The sequence below is a fragment of the Telmatherina bonti genome (genome assembly GCF_933228915.1).
Source record: "Telmatherina bonti genome assembly, chromosome: 13".
In the NCBI taxonomy this organism is placed as follows: Eukaryota; Metazoa; Chordata; class Actinopteri; order Atheriniformes; family Telmatherinidae; genus Telmatherina; species Telmatherina bonti.
The window spans coordinates 10042532-10065796 of NC_136611.1; the positions used below are offsets into that span (position 1 = coordinate 10042532).

General features: G+C 39.5%; 1 protein-coding gene across 1 annotated transcript in view; it reads right to left on the reverse strand.

Moving 5' to 3' along the window:
- col27a1b (collagen, type XXVII, alpha 1b) overlaps positions 1-23265 on the reverse strand; it is a gene marked incomplete at its 5' end in the record, with an annotated part of 79459 nt that overhangs the window by 27004 nt on the left and 29190 nt on the right. The window contains 22 exons of the mRNA XM_079252064.1: positions 82-135; positions 4078-4131; positions 4454-4507; positions 4684-4737; positions 5012-5065; positions 5185-5229; positions 5438-5491; positions 6540-6584; positions 6674-6727; positions 6802-6855; positions 6964-7017; positions 8393-8446; positions 8837-8890; positions 9727-9771; positions 9940-9993; positions 11380-11424; positions 12268-12321; positions 13919-13963; positions 14664-14717; positions 15542-15586; positions 17634-17687; positions 21559-21603. Coding sequence (XP_079108190.1) covers positions 82-135; positions 4078-4131; positions 4454-4507; positions 4684-4737; positions 5012-5065; positions 5185-5229; positions 5438-5491; positions 6540-6584; positions 6674-6727; positions 6802-6855; positions 6964-7017; positions 8393-8446; positions 8837-8890; positions 9727-9771; positions 9940-9993; positions 11380-11424; positions 12268-12321; positions 13919-13963; positions 14664-14717; positions 15542-15586; positions 17634-17687; positions 21559-21603 — 1125 coding nt within the window. The remainder of the gene's footprint in view (positions 1-81; positions 136-4077; positions 4132-4453; positions 4508-4683; positions 4738-5011; positions 5066-5184; positions 5230-5437; positions 5492-6539; positions 6585-6673; positions 6728-6801; positions 6856-6963; positions 7018-8392; positions 8447-8836; positions 8891-9726; positions 9772-9939; positions 9994-11379; positions 11425-12267; positions 12322-13918; positions 13964-14663; positions 14718-15541; positions 15587-17633; positions 17688-21558; positions 21604-23265) is intronic.

Consider the following 23265-nt stretch of genomic DNA (forward strand, 5'->3'; position numbering starts at 1 on the left):
GTAAAACAACATGATCAACAATTAACCGCATCTTGTACTGGTTAAAAGTTGCCACTTTTGGCTCTTTGAGCATGTGCTCACCTTAACTCCTGCAGATCCTTTCTCTCCCACTGGGCCATCGGGACCCCTTGGACCCTGTAAGAGCAGTAACAGTTGTTATTGATGAATATGTGCCCTTTAACACATTTGGCAAACATGCTCTCTAAACAGATGAGAGCTTTGACCTTTAACCTCCACTTCCATCATCTGCGTTAAGCAGAACCTGGATGCTGCGAGCTGAGCTTTGGGGTTTTATTGTGTACTTTGGTTTGTCCCACACTGGAGAGAGAGGGCATCAAACTTTCGCAAATTTAGCTAATTCTTAGCAGTTCATTTCAGCTGTGGCCAATCCCCACCATGCGGACTCTGTCACCACGTTTCATTCACCATGGCGGCGCCACCTGCACCGCTGATTCACCCGTCATTTTAAAGAAAGATATGAAGGACTGATTATGCCATTTTGGATGGACCTTCATGTCAACATCTTATGTAAGATGTAATCAGAGCCAGAGTGGAATATAGCTCCTACTTACACAAGTCCTGAGCTGATTGGTAATAGCAGACAAATACGTTCATGATTGTTGCTCAGAGAAACGATCTCTCCATCACGACTGAGTGAAATTACAAATTCAGTCGAATTAGATTTTTATCTGAAAAGAAAGTATTTTGAATAATAACATGGATAAATCACAAGACGCCAGCTTTAAAGTCATCATTTCACATGTTAGCTGAGAATAAGAAAGTGTTTCCCATTTACTAAAGGAGCTTTTTGTCCATCACATCGTTCTTGCTTCCTTCTACTGGGATTCAGTTCATTATTAATATAAATTTAACCCTCTTGATTGTATTGCATGTGAAATTAAAAAAAAAAAAAGAAAAATGTCAACAGCAAATGAATGAATGAATGGATGAAAAATACTTTATTAATCCTCAAAGGGAAATTCAATTTCTTAAAATTGAATGACTTCATGTAAACTACATAAATCTTTTTAGGGTTTTTCTTTTTTTGTTTTGGATGGTTTAAATATACTTTTGCATAGACATGAATTAATTACAGGTGCAAGAACCAGAAACTCATAAAATATAATGGAAAAAAGCTCCCAATGTCTCTAAAGATAAAAACTGGAGTGGAAATAACAGAAATGCCTCACGTCAAGATGAAGCATCCTTAAATTTTACAAGACACAAATTGGATGACAGAAGAAAAGATGGAAATCCGATTCATCGCTGACGGGATGCTGATGTGTGACTGAAGTACACTTCTCAAAGCAATAAAGGAAACACTTAAACAACACGTCTTAGATCTCCATCAATGAAATATTCCAGTTGAAAATCTTCATCACATAATGACATGTGTTGAGAACAAAATAACATCAATAGAAATCAAAATATAATTAACCCATGGAGGTCTGGTTTCAGAATCCTGCTCAAACTAAAAAGGGAAAGATCAGATCACAGGCCGACCCAACGTCTCTGGGAATTCCTGCAGACAAGTCCACATGAGGTTCAGAAGAGTGTTTGGCCTCCCCATGTCTGTATGTACCCCATACAAATGGGTATGATCCTAATGAGATGATGGAAGTTCTCCTGAGGGTTTTTCTGCCAGACCTGGATTGGAGTTGTCCCAGAGGATTCAGGCCAGTCCATAGCATCAATGTCTTCCATCATACAGGAACTGCTGAAACACTCCAGCCACATGAGGAGGAACGCAGGTCCCACTGCAGCAGCGTAGGGTTTGGCATGGGTCCGGTGCCTCATGCAAGTCAGGTCAGATCTATGCAGCTCTACATGGATATGCCTCCACAGACCATCACTGACCCACTGCCAAACTGGTCATAATGGAAGATGTGGCAGGCAGCTGACTCTTTTATTTCTGTTGCATGTGCTGAATGTAAACCTGCTCTCATCTGTGAAAAGTACAGGGTGCCACTGGCCAATCTGCAAATCCTGATGTTCTCTGGCGCGCGCCAATCAGACTGACCACATGTGGATGTCGAGCCCTCGTACCACCCGCATGGAGTCTGTTTCTGACGGTTTGAGCAGGAGGAACAGTGATCCTCCTGTTCCTTCTTACACAAGGAGTAGATAGTGGTCCTGCTGTTGGGTTGTTATCCTCCTACACCCCCCTCCAGGTCTTCTGGTATGCTGGCCTGAGTCCTGGCATCTCCTCCATGGGCTCCAAACTGTGCTGGGAAACAATGCAAACCTTCTTGTCGGAGTGTGGACTGATGTACCATCCTGGATGAATTCCACCTCATGTTACCTCTGTGAGGTAGCATGAGGTGGCTCGGACACTGGCAAAATGCAAACATAACCAAAACCAGTGGAAAAGGAAGAATACAGGAAAAATTATCTGTGGCCTCCATGTGTAAAACCATTCCCTTTTCAGGGCTCATCTCATTGTTCCCCCCTCTAGTTCCCCTGTTCTTTATTTCATCAACACCAAAGCAGCTGAAACCGATTCACAACCACTTCTGCTACTAAAACGAACAAATCCATATCTGAGAAGTTTACCTGATTTGATGCTACACTGATTAAAAATGTCTCTTTTAATTTTTTAAGCATCAGGACCTCTCTCACCTGGTTTGCCCTAAAAAGGGTCAATGAAAGGGTCTGTCAATCACATCACTGATTCATTCAATATTTTCATAAGTTCTATTATTTTAACATGAACAAAAAAGTCCAAAGTTAAATTAAAAATGATATTTTATTTTCATAAACTTCCACAGCTTCTCCATCTGGATCCTCATGGCTACTGTCACTGTTGCCAGAGCAGGAGATGGAGTTTCCCCAAACACATAAATCCCAAATAAGGTGGAGATGCTCTAAAGTAGAATAAATGGGCAAACAAACAATAGAGGAGTATTTCCAGCACATACTGGAACATACATACATACATACTGGCTTGTAGTCCTCCAGGGACTGAAACTTTATAGCTTAATTTATGCCAGACTTCTACATAAAATGGTATTTTGTTTTCTGTCGTAGTAATGAAATAACTTATAGGTGGAAAATACAGGAGAAAATACAGAATAACAGATGGGTCTATTTGTTGGTAGGAAGTAAGGTTGTGTTTAAGTTGTTGTGTTGTGAGTTAGATGATGAAGACAAATATGAAAGACAACCAAAAGGCAGAATACAAACATCATATAAAGCAGGGAAACACATCACAACTTATTTAAGCCGGTTTTAAAAAATAGTATCTGGATCTGTACACTGAATCCAAAGTGCAGAAGTAGAAGTTTTTAAGTTTACTTCAACAACTCAACACGATTTTCACAGCTTGAGAATCAGCCATATGCAGACGCACCCTGGACAGGTAGAAATCTTTCAGATCACACATTATGTTTTTTACCTGCATGTGTGGGTGCCCACTGTGGGGAGCAGTTTCTTTAAATAGAAGAGTTATGTCTGAAAAATATTTGTGTATTATACGTATTTTTCTGTACCAAATTAGATATAGGTCCTGTGATGGAGTGGCGACCTATCCAGGGTGTACTCCGCCTCTCGCCCAATGATTGCTGGGATCGGCTCCAGCTTCCCTGCAACCCTGAATTCGACTAAGTGGTTAAGAAAATGGATGGATGGAAATTAGAAATCAAAAAGTACCTGAATGTGGTCTTGGAAAGCCTTGCTATAATTCAGAGTGGTTTTCTTTTAGACAAGATGTTGATCATTAAGAATAAACCAGTTGCTTTCTTCTCTTTTAATATAATACTCCTAATGTAGATCTGAACTTAAAGTTCAACAAAACTGGACAACACATCACAACATTTAGGCTGTTTTCAGGCACCTGTCGGATGTTTGGTGTGTACTGGCCAAACTTTAGACCAGTGCACAAAAGGTTTGGTTTTCTGCTTCTGCTTTCCAAAGGCATTTTGTCCTGAGAGGTTTCAGCTGGAATTTGTGAATTATTAAGAAAAAATGCAACAACAAAATCTGACTGTACTGGAAGTAAACTGAGTTGTCACTTCATATTACAAGAAGCTCTCCCAAAGCATCAACTCTAACATTTCAGCATTGATTTTAGTTCCCTACCCTTCTGCCTTTGGGCCCTCTAATGCCGACGGATCCCCGTGAACCAGGAGGCCCCTGCATGTGAGAGAGTAAATAGTATTTGAGTTTGACCAACATAATTTACAGAAACTAAAATGAAAGGGGATCAAGGAAACCAAAACTGGAATAAAAACATATAAAACATCTGTACCGTAGCCCCTTTCTATGACTACATAGCAACTGCTTCTTTAAAAGTCTACTATTTAATGCTTCCTTTCAATGTTTAGATAAAAACACATCATATCATCGGGTTTTGGTCTGAAGTGCAACAAAGTTGTAGCTTCTGCCATCATGCTCTCTGGCCTCCTTTCTATAGATGATCCAACAGACCATGAAGCTGTGATAATAATAAACTTACTGGAATTCCTTGCAGTCCAGGTGGTCCTTTCTCTCCAGGGATTCCAGTGTGGCCCTAATGGGTGCAAAATGATGCCAATTATATCTTGTTTATTAAGAATGATTTATCTTAAATCAACATCAGACTTCTAAAAGACTTTTATATAACATGAAATCACACTCCCGTCCCTTACAAATGTATAGCAGAACATTTCCCCAGTACGAGAGATGGGGTCCAAACTTACTCCTTACCATCGGCCCCGTTTCACCTGACGGCCCGGGGACACCCATTTTCCCCCGATCCCCCTGAGGAACCACAAACAGTAATTCATGAGACCTCAATATTCCCTTGAGTGCCTGCAAAAGTGCTGCATTTATAAAGAAAAACATCAAGAAAAGCAGCGAATGGTCACAGTTTAGAGGCTTTTACAAGCAAACATTTCACATTTCATCTGAAGAAATTATTTACATGTTTTCCCTGACAGTCAAAATAAGTCCACACTTTTCTAATAATAATAACCATTTCATGGAAAAACTGATGTGAGACCAGGAAGAGCTGCCACATAGTGACTGCACTCACCTTTTCTCCGGTGATTCCCATCTCTCCAACCGGCCCGATAAACCCAGGCAGACCCTAAGGGACAGAAAACACACTAAAACTTTTATTTCTCATTATAGGCTGCTCTACTCCGGAGCTCCAACAAAACAGGCATTCACGGAGCATCAAATAGAAATCAGCAGAAAAGCCTTTACCCTCTCGCCGAGCTTCCCGACCTCGCCAGTTATCCCCGTCTCGCCCTACAGCAAAGCGGCCAAATTAGCATTTCACAAACTTATCCATGCTTTGAGTTCTTAGTTTAGCTCAGCTGAAATGGACTTAAAGGCCAGTCCCCCTGTGGTTGCAGGAAATTAGCACTTCATCTGCGCACATACAGTTGATATGTGATTACAAAAGAGAGAGAAAGCTAAGGATGACAGCGGTGGATATGTGACGACGGAGCCTGACCTTGGGTCCATCTGGGCCCGTCAGTCCAGGGAATCCCTGCCTCCCCGGCCTGCCCTGAACAGAAAGCACAAAATGACAGACAGAGAAGTGTGCAGCAGCTCCAGACAACCAGCATTAAACTCCATTTCTCATATAAAAGGTGAAGTGTGTGAGTCTAAAATAAAACAAACCAACAGCTGATGTCAAAACACAAACATCCCTTTTAAGAAACTTTACGATGCAGAAAACAAAGAGCTATCAAAACCTCTTATTACTCACAGAGCTCTCTGGGTCAATCCTGTTCGTTTTCAGTAATTACTTGTGGCTTTTGGGAGACGACACGCTGAAGCTAACCTCCACAATGAGACAGCCACACTGGTAAAGTCTTCTCTACTGGTTTCCTTGGGATGGCTCTTTTTCTACTGAAGACTATAATTTACAATCTCAAATTACCTCATTTGTCTCTTTTAAAGTTTAAAGTTCAGCTTGACTTCCCTCTAAAACACACTAGAGTACAAATCTACACATAAAATCATAAAAAATAACAAATAAGGGAGAAATCTACTCTATTGGTTAGTTATTCACCGTTTTTATCATTTGATCTCTTAAGGAAAAATCATTATATTGAGTTGGAATATTACTTCATTTTAGGGATGAAAATGTTCCTTTTCTTGTGCATTCATTCATTCATTATCCTAACCGTTTAATCCGATGAAGGGTCGCGGGGAAGCTGGAGCCTATCCCAGCAGCTCGCCAGTCCATCACAGGGCCCTTTTCTTGTGCATTCATTTTAATATCCTTCTATCAACAGACGTTATTTTTACTTTTGTTTGTGACTGAATGTTTTATACATTTGCTGACCAGTCTGGTAGGATGAGCACGCAGCATCCAAAAAGGAAGCTTTTCAAAACAGCTTCAGAACAATAGAAAGTTCAGTCAGCCAAAGAACCGCTACCAGTCATTACTGCTCACAGCGGTTCATCCAAACCTAAATTTAGGGTGGACGCACACACGAGCGTGTGTGTGTGTGAAGCTGGTTTTTGGTAGTGTGTGAGGATCTGTGCTGTGTTACTGTATTTTCAAACTGGTGTTGATCTTCAATTGTCCTCCAATCTGAACTCACCTCGGCTCCAGCGGGTCCAGCTGGCCCAACTGGTCCCTCGTCACCCTGACAAAAATAAAAACACACAAGTTTTTTTTTATCTTCAGCTTGCTGCCATAACATGCATATAAAACATTTATAACATGCGATCCCACCTGAAGTCCAGGTGTTCCTGCCGGACCTGGAAACCCTCTTGTCCCTTGCTTTCCCTGTAGATGTCACACTGAATATGAAACAAATTCTTTATTTTTAGGGTGAAATGAGTTTATGTTGCTCTGCTAACCTTGGGACCCTGTGGGCCGTTTTGTCCTGGTGGGCCGATGTCACCTGGAAAACCCTGTGAACATGACAGGAGATGAATCACAGCTACATTGCCAGATGTGCACACAGGTTTGTGCCGCAAATGGCTGCACAGTGGTGGGATTTATTACAAAGGCAGTCTTACCTCTGGGCCAGGAGGACCTGGGATACCATCAGGACCTCTCTCACCTGGTTTGCCCTAAAAAGGGTCAATGAAAGGGTCTGTCAATCACATCACTGATTCATTCAATATTTTCATAAGTTCTATTATTTTAACATGAACAAAAAAGTCCAAAGTTAAATTAAAAATGATATTTTATTTTCATAAACTTCCACAGCTTCTCCATCTGGATCCTCATGGCTACTGTCACTGTTGCCAGAGCAGGAGATGGAGTTTCCCCAAACACATAAATCCCAAATAAGGTGGAGATGCTCTGAGGATGTTTCAGCCTCTTTTCATCACGAATGGATTTTCTTTTTTTTTTTAAAGCTCATCAGCCAATCACACTGAAAAAATGACCTGCGCTCTGAGTTTTTAAGATGTATTTGTGCCTGTTTAAACCATAAAAATAGCTAAATGCATTGCAGTGTTACATAAAGTTAAACCATTTCTGAGTCATTCAGCATTACTCTCTTTATATAATACACTGATTATACCATATCTAACTTATTGCGTAGAAATTTGGGGGACAACCTGTAAAACATTTACACAGCCTCTGTTCATCCTACAAAAAAGGGCTTTGAGAACTATCAACAATAGTAGATTTAGAGATCCATCAAAACCACTGTTTATAAAATGTAATCTAATAAAATTCTATGATATTGTAAATTGTAGTATTCTTCAGGTATTGTATAAAGCAAAGAGGAACATGTTGATAGTAAACATAGAAGAAAGATTTGAAAGGTACTGACATATTTAAAAAACCCAGGTCCAGAACAAAAATAATGGAACGAACTGTTACCGTGAAAGGAAATAAATTCATGGAATGAGCTTCAAAAAGAAGTTAAAGAATCAGGAACAATCAATGTGTTTAAGAAAAGCATAAAAAGAACAATATTAAAGACTTATGAAGAGTTAGAGGCATAATGTGAATTACCTTGAGTAATTACGAAGGTGCTATATTTTGAAAATCTGCAAATGCTTTCAAAGCTATTAAAAGAAAGGAATTTAATGGGTATTTAATGCAAATTTTGGAACAACTGGATGTTGTATGTGAATATTGTTAAATGGATGATCATGAAATAAAGGGGCAGATATCATAAGATTGCTCTTCTTTCTGCTCCTTTTCATTCAAGCCATAATTAATTGGCAGTCTTATTTTGTATTTATTTTTATGTTGTTTTGAATGAAATAAATAAAGATGAAATGAAATGGGAAAAAATGAAAATAATTTTTGAACATGAGATGAAGTTTCCTTCATAGTGCATGTTTGAAAATTTCCATTTTTATTTAACCACAAGCATGAACAACTCATCTGATTTTTAGATTTCTGAGGGAAAAAAAAAGCTTTTTGTTTTAAATTCTCAAACCCATCAAAATCACTTTAAATGTTTGAATGAAGGAAACAAAATACCTGAGGTCCAGGTTTTCCAGCAGGACCTGGCAACCCATGTGAGCCCTGGCTGCCCTAAAACACATAAGCCAGATGGTAAACAAGTCAACAAGACAAAAAGGACAAGAAAAGCAAAAATCACACTCAGTATTCTGCTAAAGCTTTTCACACTTTAGATTCTGATCCATTTTGTAGTCTCCATCAGGGAAAAAAATATTAAAGTACCTTCAAATTGCTTTTAGTGTCTAAAAGTTGGTACAGGAAAATCGCAAATGGTCTGTGCATCAATAACACTTCAGAGAGCAAAACAAGGCGCTTCTGGACAGATCTCATCAGCCTAAGCTCAACTGCACACGGATGCTGTCATACATGATGCCAATCACGTGCTGATCTAATAGCAGACAGTGGATGTAGATACAAGAAATAGGGCATCGGCCAACCTGCTTATGGATAATCTGCACTTACCTTGTCCCCCGGGAATCCACACTCCCCCTGCTCTCCTGGTAAGCCAACTTCACCCTGTAAAAAAACACAGAAACATGTTAAAAATAAGCATTTTGTTTACAGTAGAAACATTCAATTAACAGCTTCTGTGTTATAAGTACCAAGGAGGTGGCTTTTCTTCACGCAAACATTACCGAATGTGTGCACATCCAGGGAGCAAAATAGCAGTTTGCAAACATAAGACTGTCATAACTTTTTATTTTAGTAATTATATATTTTTCAGTTTGAAAATAATTTATTCAATTATAAAACAACTGTGTTATAAATTCCATATCTTAAAACTTAAAGTATAGACTTGTAAAAAAAAATGAAAGCTGATGATATTTTTTAATGAACTTACACCCGCTGTAGGGATACTGTGTGAGATTTGGGTGACAGCTAGCTTAGCATGGAGCTAATTACATTGTTTATGTGGCTAGCAATGATTACATCAATAACTCTACCAAATCTTAACAGAAATTACTCACTCCTGACATAATACTTATTAATGAATATTTATAAATTTGCAAGTGACTGAATGTATGGTATGATTCATATAAAGAAAACTGATACAGATAATAATAGTTTCTGCATAATTAAACTTCTGTTTTTCAGTCTCAGGAGAAATTCTACCAATTTTTCATGTATCTTGTTTTGTTTAGTTTACCATCTCAGCATTTTTGAAGCTTTGCTCTGCAAACCAGAACAAGAATCGTTTTCTGCACCCTGGCTGAACACACACCTTCACGATAACACAGAAACCCCTCTTCAGCAGTGTGTTTCGCCTCCGTTTTCTCTGGTGTCCTTTATATTTTACATTCTTGTACAGTATAACGGAGGTCAGTAATTTGAGAAAGACATATGCAGATCACCTTATCACCTTTCAGTCCTGCTTCCCCCGGGTTTCCAGCTACTCCCTTTGAAGCAAATTAAAACGAACAAATGATGAAAACAAGGTTCCTGGGAACATCTAGTGATCCAGACACAGTTTTTATTATAATAATTCAAGAATAATTTAACTTCACAGTGACTGTGACAGGTCAAGATGAGGTTAACCTTCGCTAGAGAACTTCTACAATATTTACCTTGAGTCCTGGGAGTCCTGGAAAGCCCATCGAGCCAACAGGGCCCATGTCTCCCTGCAAACACCACCATATAGAAATGATTTAAAATAGAACTCCTATTAAACAAAAAAATACAACATTCACCAATCAAAGCGATTTCAAATGACTGTAATTATTCTTTGTACAGTTTTGAGTGAAATCCAATCACTGTAGCAAAAAGCAAAGATGATCAGTGTCTCACCAGGGATAGTACCACATTTCTGGGGGATTCAGAGAAACGACAATAATTCAGATGAAAGCAGACCCAAAGGTAGCGTACTGTAGGAAGACGGCACACGTGATGCTAAAGAAGCTTGTTTTTATCTAAACAGTAAACACCCAGAATTCATGATTCATTTCAAGCTAACACAAAGAGAAAGAAGCATCTATTTTCCAGCTGGAACAGACTTTAAGCCAAGTTTCTCCCAAATATTTGGCTATGTTGCATGTAAAGATTGGTGCTTCTTAGTGTGCACACATCTGTACTGCACACATTCAACTTCAGTTCAATTAAATTTTATTTGTATAGCACCACATCACATTTCACAATATCATCTCAGGGCACATTACAGACACATATATTCAATCCAGTTGGTAATCAATAGCCTAGTTAAGGAAAACCAACAGACTGCATCAAATCTTGACTTCAATCCAATTCCCCATCGTGAGCACACACCAGGCGACAGCACACACACACATCTCACGCAGTCCCCTGTACGAGGCTCAGAACCATTTCAGAGCTACATCTATTATAGCATAAAACTTTATCCAGTATCTTATTTACATATCTATTCTTTCAGCTTCCCACGTCTGACGTGTAAACAAACAAATTCGTTTTCAAATCCAAGCAAATCAAATTTCCTAATCCAAACACAGAGTTAAAACACACTTTCAATCCAATATAATTTTATATCGAAAATGATATATTTAAAAAAAATCTTTTAATTTCTTTCTGTTTTCACCTCCCAGGATGTCACAGGTACAATAATTCTAATCATTTCTGTTCACATGGTTTCAGATGCACAGAAGGGTTGTTTCTTCTACAACATGGCAGAATAATAAACATCAGGATGGGTGCATGAAGGGTGTTAAACTCCGGTTCTGGAGGGCCGACATGCTTCAGGTTGTTGTTGTTTCCCTGCTCCACACCTGGTTCAAATCAAATGGATCCACAACAATCCTTTCACGTCAGGCAGGTGCGCTGAAGCAGGGAATGATTTCAAACCTACAGGACTGCAGCCCTAAAGGACCAGAGCTTGACATGCGTGGTCTACATGGCTGCATGTCTCCGCTAAACAGATGTTTTGTCACGTGAAAAATGTAGAAGAGAAATCCAAAAACAGATCTTTCAGATCTGCTTCCTAGAAGATCTGAAAGGTAAAAGAAATTTCTTAAATTCAATCTGAAGAGAACGACACTCACAATGAGACCGAGGACTCCACTTGGTCCAGGAGCTCCCAGTTCCCCCTGAGGAGGAAGAGGATAAATATAACAGTCATAACTGAGTGTAGAGCTGCACATTTCTGAAAGTACACAGTTCTTTTCCATATTTTTTCTGATGATTAGTCTTCTATTTTTCCCTGAGATAAGCAGTCAGTGAAGGACTACTGTGCCAGCATCCTCTGCAGCGCACAGCGGAGGGACGACGGACACAGAGCAGCACAGTGTGGCCTTCCTGTCGCCTCCTCCATCTCTCCTGAATGAAAGGAGATGGATTTAGCCAAATGGAACATTCCCTTCTTCCTCTGGAGGGAGAGGAAATGAAGCCTGGAGGAGACTCTCGGAGGTCAGCCAATCTTCCTCTGACCTTGTCAGTCACAAGCAGTGAGGGTCAAACTAAAGAAAGAGGAGCGCTGAGTGAAACTGCGGCTGCTGCCCTCATATCAGAGTGGATTAGGATGGGAGACTGACTGACTGAACCACTGCAACAATCTGCTTCACAGTCAGGTACATAAAATGGATTTTCTGTGAAGAAATCTGCAAACAAATTTTAACGATGCTGTTCTGCGTTTTTCTAGAAGCGGTGCGATCATTTAATGATGACATCACAGCAGCCGTTTTAGTTGCTTCTGGTTCTTTAAACTCTGTTGGTGCACTTTAAGCTGCATTTCTGGATGAAAAGTGCTCATAAAGCTACATGGCGTGATTATAATGTGTTGAAATCTGATTACATCTCAGTTCCTTCGCTCTTTTCCTTAAACCTCATCAGAAAACATCATGAAGTTTAGACTTATTTACATGAATCACATTTATTCCAACTGTCTGGGAAACAGCTGAGTGTTGCTTTGAGTGCTGCAATGATCCACTTACTGGGTTTCCATCAGGGCCAGGAGGTCCCCTCTCTCCAAAGTCGCCAGGAAAACCCTGAGCACACAGACACACACGATGGTCATGGAAACAGAATGGGAGGACTGAAGGACGTTGACATGTTTACCACGTCTAAATGTCCATGTGGATGCTGGATGTGTTTGTCTGTGAAGTTACAACACCAAACACACGGGAGATCAACAAAGTGTTTCCCAAAAACAGAAGTCTGCAGAGTAGGGCCAAGCAAATCCCATCAAATACGCTCCCAGGGCTTTCATTCCCGGGAGACGGGCAGGAAATTCCACGGCTGAGCATTTCCAAGCGTGGAGTGTGTGTGTGTGTGTGTGTGTGTGCTCTGCCAAGGAAGTGCTCAGTGGCCTGCGAACCAAACCCCCAGGACTTTCCTAAACGGCTGAATAAAGCCGCTTGGCCCAGGAACTGCTGACTGAGCCTACTTTTATTTATTTATTTATTTTCGCTTGGTGCTCGTAATTCCATTACAGCGGCAGAACAAGAGGCGTGAAGCAGCACCGTGTGCTTGTCAGTGTGCCAAGGTCAACACTCAACCTGCCACACATCACTTGCCTATAGGTAGAAGGCAGGTGCTGCGGTGGGGAAAATGATAGATGGCAGAATAGCAGAAAGATCTTCCTCGTTCTGCAGACAGAAGAGGGGGTCAGTGACAGACCTCAGGAGATAAAGGAGACAGGAATGTTTGTGTTCTTTAGAAATATGGAAAAGTTTCCTCTTCTGCAAAGAAAAACCACCAATAAGCGGCGGAGTTTGATCAGAGAAGCGTGCGAGTGTTTGTTCTCCTATATTGACATCTACATTCCTGAAGTTTGGGAAGACTCTTTTCATCCTGAAATCTGTGCAGCTGCAGTCTTCCCTCAAAAAGCATCACTCACAAGATAAATGGTGTCTGCACGGCTGACGCAGGAGAAGTGCAGCAGCTCGATGCCACAGATTGCAAAGTACTTTTCTTTCTTTTAAAACATCCCAATTCCCTCTTTTATCTCAGTCAGTTCCGAGGTTTTACTGCTGAGTCAGGACGGAGACGGAAAATAAAGCTTCTAAACTTTTCACCGCAGAGGAAGATGAATGGCGTTGCTATCACATGCCGAAAAAGTCAGTTGCGTAACATTTAAAAAGCGTGCGCAGCCTGGGAAATATCTCATTCATACCTGTGGTTGTGTGCAGGATCAGTGTTTTCCATGTTAGCCTGGAAGGATGGGAAATTTATGTGCTTCGGTGACGAAAGATTTTTCTGGTCTGTGGGTAAAGCCTCCAGAGAGCCAAAACCCACAACTGACCCCATCCCCCGCTATCACATCCGTCTGATCCATCACAAGAGCAGAAATGACCTCACAGTCCCGAGTTTCTCAATCAGCATATGAATCATAACGAAGTGTAAATACTCCCACTTCAATACAACGCAATAAAAACGTCTCATTTTAAAATGATTATCCGTGTGTCTGAAACATTTAACACGACCGATGATGACACAGCTTATTTATTCATGAATAACTTCAGGTTAATTTCACATTAAATCCTCCATCAGTGTTGTTCTGCAGTTGGATCTTAAAGCAACACATCTGCCGTAAGGCTCTTTTTAACAATGTTGTCTGAGAAGTATGTTGAGAGAAAACTTTACCGGCCTACCCATCTTGCCCTTCTCCCCGTGAACACCAGGAATTCCCTAAAAGCAGGACAGAAAACAGAGCGGAGAGACACTGAGATGTTAAAGGAGCTACAACATTTCAAAATGTTTCCATCTTACTATCTATTAGTATGTAAGATTAATCAACTTTTTTTTGCTCCTTAAATGTCATAAATGAAGTTATAGCAAGATATAAAGAAAGATAAACAACATTTCTGGTTTTAGATGAAGAGGGAAACAATATTTATTCAAATGTTATCTATCTTAGATAGCTAACAAAACCTCTCCCCACAGTATCAGATCATCATCTTCTTGATTTGGTCAAAACACTGGTCAGAAAAAATGAAAATGTGAAAAGGACTCAATGTGAGATTATTTTGTCAAACTAAATCAAATCAATAAAAAAGAAAAAAAAAAGAAAGAAAGAAAAACAGGGGCGCCTTAAGTTTCAATCCACGATCTCTGAGTTTCATGGGAACTTAAATTATAGCTGGGGTTAAGTAAATTTAGATCCATCTTCTGCACTTTAACATTATCTAGGACAGTAGATGGGGCTCAATCCAGCTCCGTATGAGGAGACTTTTTTTCTGCTTGAAGCTCTGAATACTGATTTAGTGAAATCTGCCTCAAGTGTATCATTTCTGCAGTGATGAAATGTATTCCTACGCCATCATTTAGGCCCACGGACGGTCATAAGGCAGGCCTGAAGCCATTCCCGCTCACGGCCACTAATACTCACTCTCTCTCCATCAGGACCGGGAAAGCCAAAAAGCCCTGGGATGCCAATGTGACCCTGAGTAGATGAATGAAAAAGACGGAGCAGAGGAGCAGATAAGGAACAGACAGAAAGAAAGAGAGCTAGGATAGTTGGACACAATGAGACTGAAGAAAGATGGCAGGTGTTCAGGACCAATAGACGTCAACGTCACTAACAAATTCTCTTTAAAGACTCGGCGATCTATTCACATCTGACAGGCTTTTAGTAACAGTGGACTTGTCTTGAAGAACCAAGCCTTGAAGCAAGTGTATATGCCCATGGACTGCATGGTGCTGGCTTCCACGATGTAGTCCAAGGGCACATACCCTCCCATCAGGGATCTCTGGAGACCTTGGTGAAAAACCTGCCCAGCGGAAAAGCAGAAATAACAATGGCTGACAGCATAATGGTTACACTCCACACCAGAGTTGCACAGTTTTACGGTATTTGGCCAAGAAAACTTTATTTTACACTCTGACCAAACCATCTGTCATCGCCGTCAGGGCGCTAACAAGGACAGATGAATGCTGTTTATGACACTGGTCTTTTTTTATGTATCCACACTGGTTAAGCAGGCATTTCACAGTTCATTTAAGAAGGTGAAAGTTCAACAAAGTTATTATGCAGAGAATGAACAGCCTTTTACTTCAACGTGGCTGCCGCAGGAAGTCGAGTGAGGGTGCATGACAGGAATATAAAAACGGAAATACAAGGAAAACTTATGTGAGATTCATCGTATTCAAAGCATTTTGGTCAAATGCAGCTATGAGACTTCATTACTTTGAAAGACAATACCTTCAACAGTCTATACTATTAGGAATAAATGGAGAAAAAGCTAAAACTCTCAAATATTGACTTACCCTGACTCCTTTTGGCCCCATTCTTCCTACAGGCCCTGGTAAACCCTGATGTAGAAGACGAGAAAACATATTTATGTGGTTAAAAACAGCCACAGAGCTAATTTCTTGTCAGACTTATGCTCTGCTTGTTGTTACAGTTGTGGTATTTATTCATACCCTTTCATTAAAGAAGGGAAAAAACAGCTGCCTGTAAAATAAGCTGAAATTGACTAAAGTAATAATAAATAATTTTATGAAAATCATCAAATTATTTTCTAATTCTGCTTCAATACAAATATATTTCTCTTAAAAAAAAGCAAAGAAATAAGATAATTTATTACATATTAAATCAGTCACAAACTAATATTTTGTTGAACAATCCTTTAATGTTTCCGCTCCAGTCAGGTGTTTTCTGTTCCTCTCAGTCAGACTTCTGCACCTGTTGACAGGTATTTTGTCCCACTGTTCAACAGAAAAGTGCTCCAATTTGTTCAGGACCAATTTGTTTGTTTGTTTGTTTTTTCTTTCTCCAACTCAATTAAATGAAAAAACACTGCCTTATATGACTAAATTATATTTTATTTTACTTATTGTTCCTTTTTTAAGTCTCCAGTTATCTGAGTGACTGTAGTAAATTTAGCCTTTTTCTTTAATGAAAGGGGATGAAAACATATAAGGACACCTGTATATATATATATTCATCAAGGTAACACAGAAGTTAAACTGCAGGAAGTAGCATCATGGTTGATGTTTGCACGGCTAAGCCCTCGAAACAACAACATCCCCATTCATCTCTGAGGGACGCGGCGAGCCCATCTGCCAGAGCAGACAAACTCCCCCTGAATGTCTCAGCTCAGAAGAACTCCCCACAGCGTCTCCACATAAACAAGCAGCATCACTGATTCACAACCTACAAATGGTAGGGGGTGCTAAAACCTAATCCATCACACATCATTTAGGGTCTAAAGGGAGTCGACTTGTGACGTAGGAAGTGTGTCAAAGCCGCAAGGAGGAACTTCCCTTTATCTTGAAACAGTCTGTTTTTTAAAGTTTATTTCATCTAAAGCCAGAAGGGAAGAGGTTTTAAGTGTAATTTAGCACAAAGAAGCTCCAGCTTAAATTTATTGCATTTCACACTTTTCCAACAGTTGGGGCAAGAAATAACATTCACGGTTTGGAAGAAAAGAGGAGGCGTATTTGCACTAAAGGAGCTTTGGCATTGGTTCCACTTTATTACCTTTCCTCTCTTCAGGGTAGTGCTTACTGTGGAAGCCTTTTGACATTTTATTTACAGACCAGGAACATCTATTGCTGAATTCCAACACATGTCCTGCTCCATTCAGGGCTTTTCTCCATTTGTTCAACTGTAGCTGACTTTTTATTCAGATTCACCAAATTAGCTTTCATGAGGTTGATGCTGGAGGCTTAGAATGTTATTCTTTCGTTGTCCAGTATCTTTAGATGTTGTTAATGGTAGTTCGTAGTTTGATAAATATTATCTATATCTATATATTGTGTGTATATATATATATATATATATATAGATAGATATATCGATATATATATATATATATATATATAGATAGATAGATAGATAGATATATCGATATATATATATATATATATATAGAGAGAGAGAGAGATAGATATATCGATATATATAGATATAGATAGATATATCGATGTATATAGATATAGATAGATATATCGATGTATATAGATATAGATAGCTATATCGATGTATATAGATATATATATATATATATATATATATATATATATATATATATATATAGATATAGATATATAGATATATATTTAGATATACATAGATATATATAGCTATACATATATATAGATATATCTATATATATATAGATATATCTATATATATATAGATATAGATATATATATAATTCAAAAATTGGTTCAACACTTTCCTTTTTTTCCTGTGAAAAAGATCATTTTGTCAACTTTAGTAATACAATATAGATATAATATTCACATTTACTGTTTCATCTGCTGCCTGTGTGTGTTTGTGTGTGCTTGTGTGTGTGTTTGTGTGTGTGTGTGGCCCTGGTCAATCAGCACCGCAACACTAGATTTACTGCACCTGCCTGCCAGGATAGCCTTTGGCCCCAGGGCTTCCATCATATCCCCGCTCACCCTGTGGAGACAAAGACAGTATAGAAATCAGCAGAGAAGAGGACAAGACTGCAGGCAGGAAATGGAAGCAGAAAAATGACTGGAAGATGGAGGGAAGGGAGTATTTTTTTTCCACAAATATGCATCTTTTACACACACATGGTTCCTGTTGTCCTTCAGAACTGAAAACTATCACTGCATTTATGAAGAAATTTTTAGCAAGTCGATCCAATTATGGATTTTAAATCTCCCCCACTTTTCAATACAAGCCCTTTGTTTAGTCTCGTCAGTGTTGCAGAAGGAAAGCGACGCCACTACGGACATTGGCACTCGAACCATTCTATTAATCTGACAGTAAGTGTGATTACAATGCGGTGGAGCCAGATGCTGTTGCGGCCGCTGTGTGAACAGCTTTGCATTAATATGTTGGTTTTCATCAATGCATAGTTTTGTACATGAGTCACTCCCTTCCTTCTGCTGAGACCAAACCCAAATGCATCCCTCTGAGTGGAAAGTTTAATCATACATGTATGGGAAAAGAGGGTTAATTAGTTAAGGCATATGAGAAATTACAGGCTGTTTATGTTGTTTAGTCAAAGCAGACCGCGTTCATTTCACACTGGGATCAGTTACTGTGTGCTCATGTTCCCTCAGGATCCTTTGAAAAATTAAAAGTTAAGATGCTGATGGACAAAAATGGGGATCAGTTAGTGAATCAGTGGTCAATACAACAAGCTGTCGCTGCTGAATATTAATTTAACACTGATAGTTACGATACGTTTCAATTTTTACTTTTTCTTTTCATTTATTCTTTTGTTCATCCTGAATAAATTACAGTAAATGGAGCTTTTTTTTTTTTTTTTTTTTTTTAAATGCACTATGAATGTAAATTCTGAGCTGTTAGTTGAAATTAAATGCAACATTGACAAACAGCAAACACTGTCACATTGTTATTCCAGGCATGCACTTCATACACCGTGCAATTAATCCTCTAATTTCTGTGTATGCGAAGAAGTAGGAACCTGACAATAACCTTCTCAATCGTCAGGAAAAGATGGGGACAAGAACTGCTGGCTGATGCACACAGAGTTGTAACGGGGACATTTTTTGGCATGTTGATGAAGCATTTCCACCAGATAAACACCAAGGACACAACAGTTTTTGAGAGTACTTTTTCTGTATTATAATAAATTAAATTCATTACAGGGTATAACAGCATGAAGCAAAAGAAGTTGTGTGACATAAACGGTGAACCCTGCAGTAACTGATCAAACATACCCCGGGTCATTTATGGTCAACAGAAAATTACTGGAAGAAAAAACAGAGAATTTCCTTCCTCCTCGTTTTACTGTGACATGACACATTCCTGGAAGAGATACTAAGCAGGGTCTGGACTAGACGCATCAGGAGGAGGATGTAGTGGAGGAGTGACCTCTGCAGTTCTCTTATACTTCTGCCAAAAATTCTCTCACACTTTTCCCGCCAATATTCCTGACTTACAAATATCCAACGTTGAGACACCACTGCTAAAAACGGCTAAGTGTCCACGTTAATGTCTTCTCCGTGTCTTCTTTCTCCTGCGCTGTAGCTAATAATAGAGAGCGTTCCAGGGAAACTATTTTAGACTCACTTTAAGCACACATATGCTAAAATAGATTCTTCTATCCATTTTTTATATCCACTTTATCCTATTCAGGGTCACAGAGGGGGAGCTTATCCCAGCTGCCTTTAGGGTGAAGCACAGCGTGCATGATAACAATCCCTGCTAGGCTCCGTTCAGAATCACTGATTTATGTAAACAATCACTGCTGAGATCCGGAAAAACTTTTTGTTCATGTGAGACAACAGTGATATTTGGAGTTATTTGGAGTTATTCTAAAAAGATCGAGGATATTTTGGAGCAATCAAACAGTAAAACATGATATTAAAAACAGAGAAAATGTTACAGGTACAAAACATCTGATGCAGATTGTCTCAAAAATATTTCCTAGTTAGTAGATATGCGCAGAAATTTTACTCTAAATGATGAAAACTGATTCCTATAAGCACATTGGTCAGTTTTTTTTTTTCTTGAACTATTCATCTATATTAGCCCAAATAAGTTAGTCAACTCCTGTTTCACAGTTCTTTACAGCCGAGTTTGTAAGTTTGAGCAGATTGGAAGCATGTAAAGTTTATTTACACTTTTCACAGGCTAAACACCACAAAAGTGCTTTACAACAGTCAAACAGCATGATGAAATAGGAGAAAAAGCAATAACACATGAGTACATACGAACACAGGAGATAAAATATGACTGAAATCACTGCTATTTGTAATTATTACAAAATAAAACCTAGATAACATGTGACCCTTTCAGCTCTCTGCATTTTGTTAGCGGCTGATCTTCTTGAAAACTATCATTAAATGAGTACATTTCTGTAATTATAATATTTACTTGAATACTTTTGAAGTCATACTAAAGGGAACTCTTGTGACATTTATTAAAACGTGTAAATATTTATGTACAAATGCTAGAAGAACAAATGACAATGGCACACAGCACACAAATAAAAAACGCTTCAGGCTCTCCTATAGGCTCTACTGTATCCCTTTGGAATGATGCAGACACAGCTTTATCAAATCACAGCACAATATGTGTGTCACGATGTGTTTCGTGTCTTTTGTTCGAGCTTCCTGTTTTATTTTGTAGTTTTTCCCTTTTCAGTCCCCTTGCCTGGTTCCCCGTGTAGCCTTCATAGTTTCCACCTGGTCTCATTACTATAACTATAATTGGGCATGGGACGCAGGCTCAGGTTTGATCCCCCTGCAGCCAGCCGCCTCTGGTGAGGGTGTATAGTGTGAAAGGCCGAAACACTCTAAGATCCAGAGGAACACTACTGATGATGCATCCTAAATTCAACAAGTCCCAGACCCCCTCCCCCCCCCCCCCCCCCCCTTCCAATCTTCTTACATGGGTCAATCACCAATGAATTTTATATGTGCTTGCACAGAATTATGACATCCATCCTGTGTTTTTGGAATCTATCATCCATTTCACCTGTAGGGGCGGCTGTAGCTCAGGAGGAAGAACAGTTGGAAACCTGCTTCAACTGGAAAGTTGGGGGATCAATTCCAGGCTTCCCTGAATGCCAAAGTGTCCTGGGGCAAGACACTGAACCCCAAACTGCCCCCCAATGTGCCTATAGGGGTATGAGTGTGTTGAATGAGTGTGTGTGTGTGTGAATGGGTGAATGTGACAAGAAGTGTAAAGCGCTTTGAGTGGTCTGCATGACTAGAAAAGCATTATATAAGTACAAGAACATTTACCTGTGTTCTTGTGTGTAATTATACTCCTCTGTTGCAGTGTTTCAGTTGCTGGTCCATGGTGTTTACTTCTGTTAGTCTCCCCTTGTAATTTGCACTCAGTTAAGTTGTTTTTCTTAATAAAGCATCTAGACTCGGAATCTCTGGCTCCCATCTCCAAATTTGGGTCCTCACCTCCTTGTGATAATGTAAACATTGTATCTGTAAAGCCAACCCTGATGAAGTTGGGTTGAAAGTGCCCCAACTGGAGGAACTTCAGGCCTTTAACCTAGAAGTGTCATTTATGATGCGTACAGTTTGAGACATTTTGCATTTTATAGTAAAAAAAAAAAAAAAAGAAAAGAAATGCTCAAAATCCTGTTGTACACAGTCTGATTCTTGTCTTCTGCCTCTTAATGGACACCAGAAAGCTGAAAATTACACTATAAGATTTTAAACGTGTCACATGGTAATAAATGTCCATACTGTCCTACTATTAGTTTTTTAAAATATATTTTGTCACAGGGACAAAAAGACTTCATTAAAAAATAAAAACTTTTATTACCATTTTGTCGTGAGTTAAAAGGAAGAAAGCAGAAAATACTCACAGGTTCACCTGGAAGACCAGAAGGACCCGAGTGGCCCTTTTGTCCCTGTTGATAAGAAAATTAAAAAAAAGAAATCAAGGTCTAAGCAGATCAAACTGAAATACTGTAAATCAATTTATCTACTCTGTCACCACGAGAGAACAGAGAAGTACAGTGACTGTAAAGGAGGCGTGTCCAAAGTCGGTCCTGGAGGGCGACAATCCTGCAGGTTTTCCTATGTATCTCTGTTCCAACACACCTGGCTTACAGTGAATAGATCCTGCAGCCTGAAGTTCTGCACAATGATTGATTAGTTTGAATCAGGTGTGTTGGAGCAGGGACACATGAAAAACCTGCAGGATTGTGGCCCTCGTGCACCGGAGCTGGACACACCTGCTTTTACGTGATGAGATGAAACCTCAGCTCATGACTGGAACATCCTGAAGTTTGCAAGATGCTTTGTTCCTGATGTGAACCATGTCCTGAATAATAAATATAAACGATTAGATTCAGGGTCCCACAACATAATAAAGCCAGACTGAAAACACTCTGTTGTGCATGAAACATCAAATTAACACTGGACCATGTGAGCTTTTAGAAGAAAGCTTTAAATACGATCTTCCGAGACTGAAGTGTTAAATGATAAATGAAACTAAGTTTGTATTTCTTTTACTGTTTTACTCAACCTTTTATGATGCACTAGTCTGACAATAAACTCTCCCGGCTATAATCCTAATATGGCCATGAGAGAAGACAATGCAATTCTTGGGTAGTAAATATTAAACAGCTAAGTTACATTTTTTGGTTGCTACAGTGTTTACCAGTGTGTGCCCAAGAGCTTCACAGCCACTGCACTGCGGGGGCAGGGACTATTTCCAAAGACATTTAAATTGAGAACTTAATTTGTTTGCCTCTATAAAGGTTCAATAAAATAACGAAATAAATACCTGGAAAGCTTTGTTTTAAAGGCTCAATGGGAAAGGAAACGTAATAGCTGTGAAACTAATAGACCACTTATCAGCACCACTGACTGCTCAACGCCAAATAAAACGCTCCTATACCATTCCCTCACAAGACCTATACAAGCTCTGTATATGAGAAGCACTGCGACTTGGTTTTGTGTTGATCTAATTGTTGCCACCTCATCGCTCTGACAAAACAATTTAGAGCCGGCTTTCATTAATAAAACCAGTAAACCAATTAGGCAGCAACTCCTGAAGTCTCAAAAGGGTAATTGATGGTCATCTTCATGCACGACGGTCTCAAATGAGCATGCCAGCTGGTCGCCAAATGTATTCATCTTATCACGATCAAGACGTGCAGCAGCAGTGTGAAGCCAACTCCGAGGAATGAACACATCTGTCCTCTCATGTGTAAAATCATTAGCCACCAGCTGTGTTGGCCGATCAGCAGCAGAGCGCGTCAACAACAGGCGACCAAGGCGGAAAAAAATAGAATCAGTGTAAACAAACAACTCTCCAGACAACGCACCCTCAAATCTCTATTCAGGGCGTGTTTGTGTGAGAATTAAACCCTACTTACACAAATGGACTGTGAGATATTTGGATGTGCTGATGTAAGGCAGAGTCCTTCCTGGACGGCTGTTTGAGTTTGTGCACGTCTCAATGCGGTTTTGTAAAACGCAACTGTTGCAGGTTTGTAACTGGTTACCTGGTTGTACCCTTGTACTTTTGTGTGTGTGACACAAGAAGCTATGTCCTCTATGTG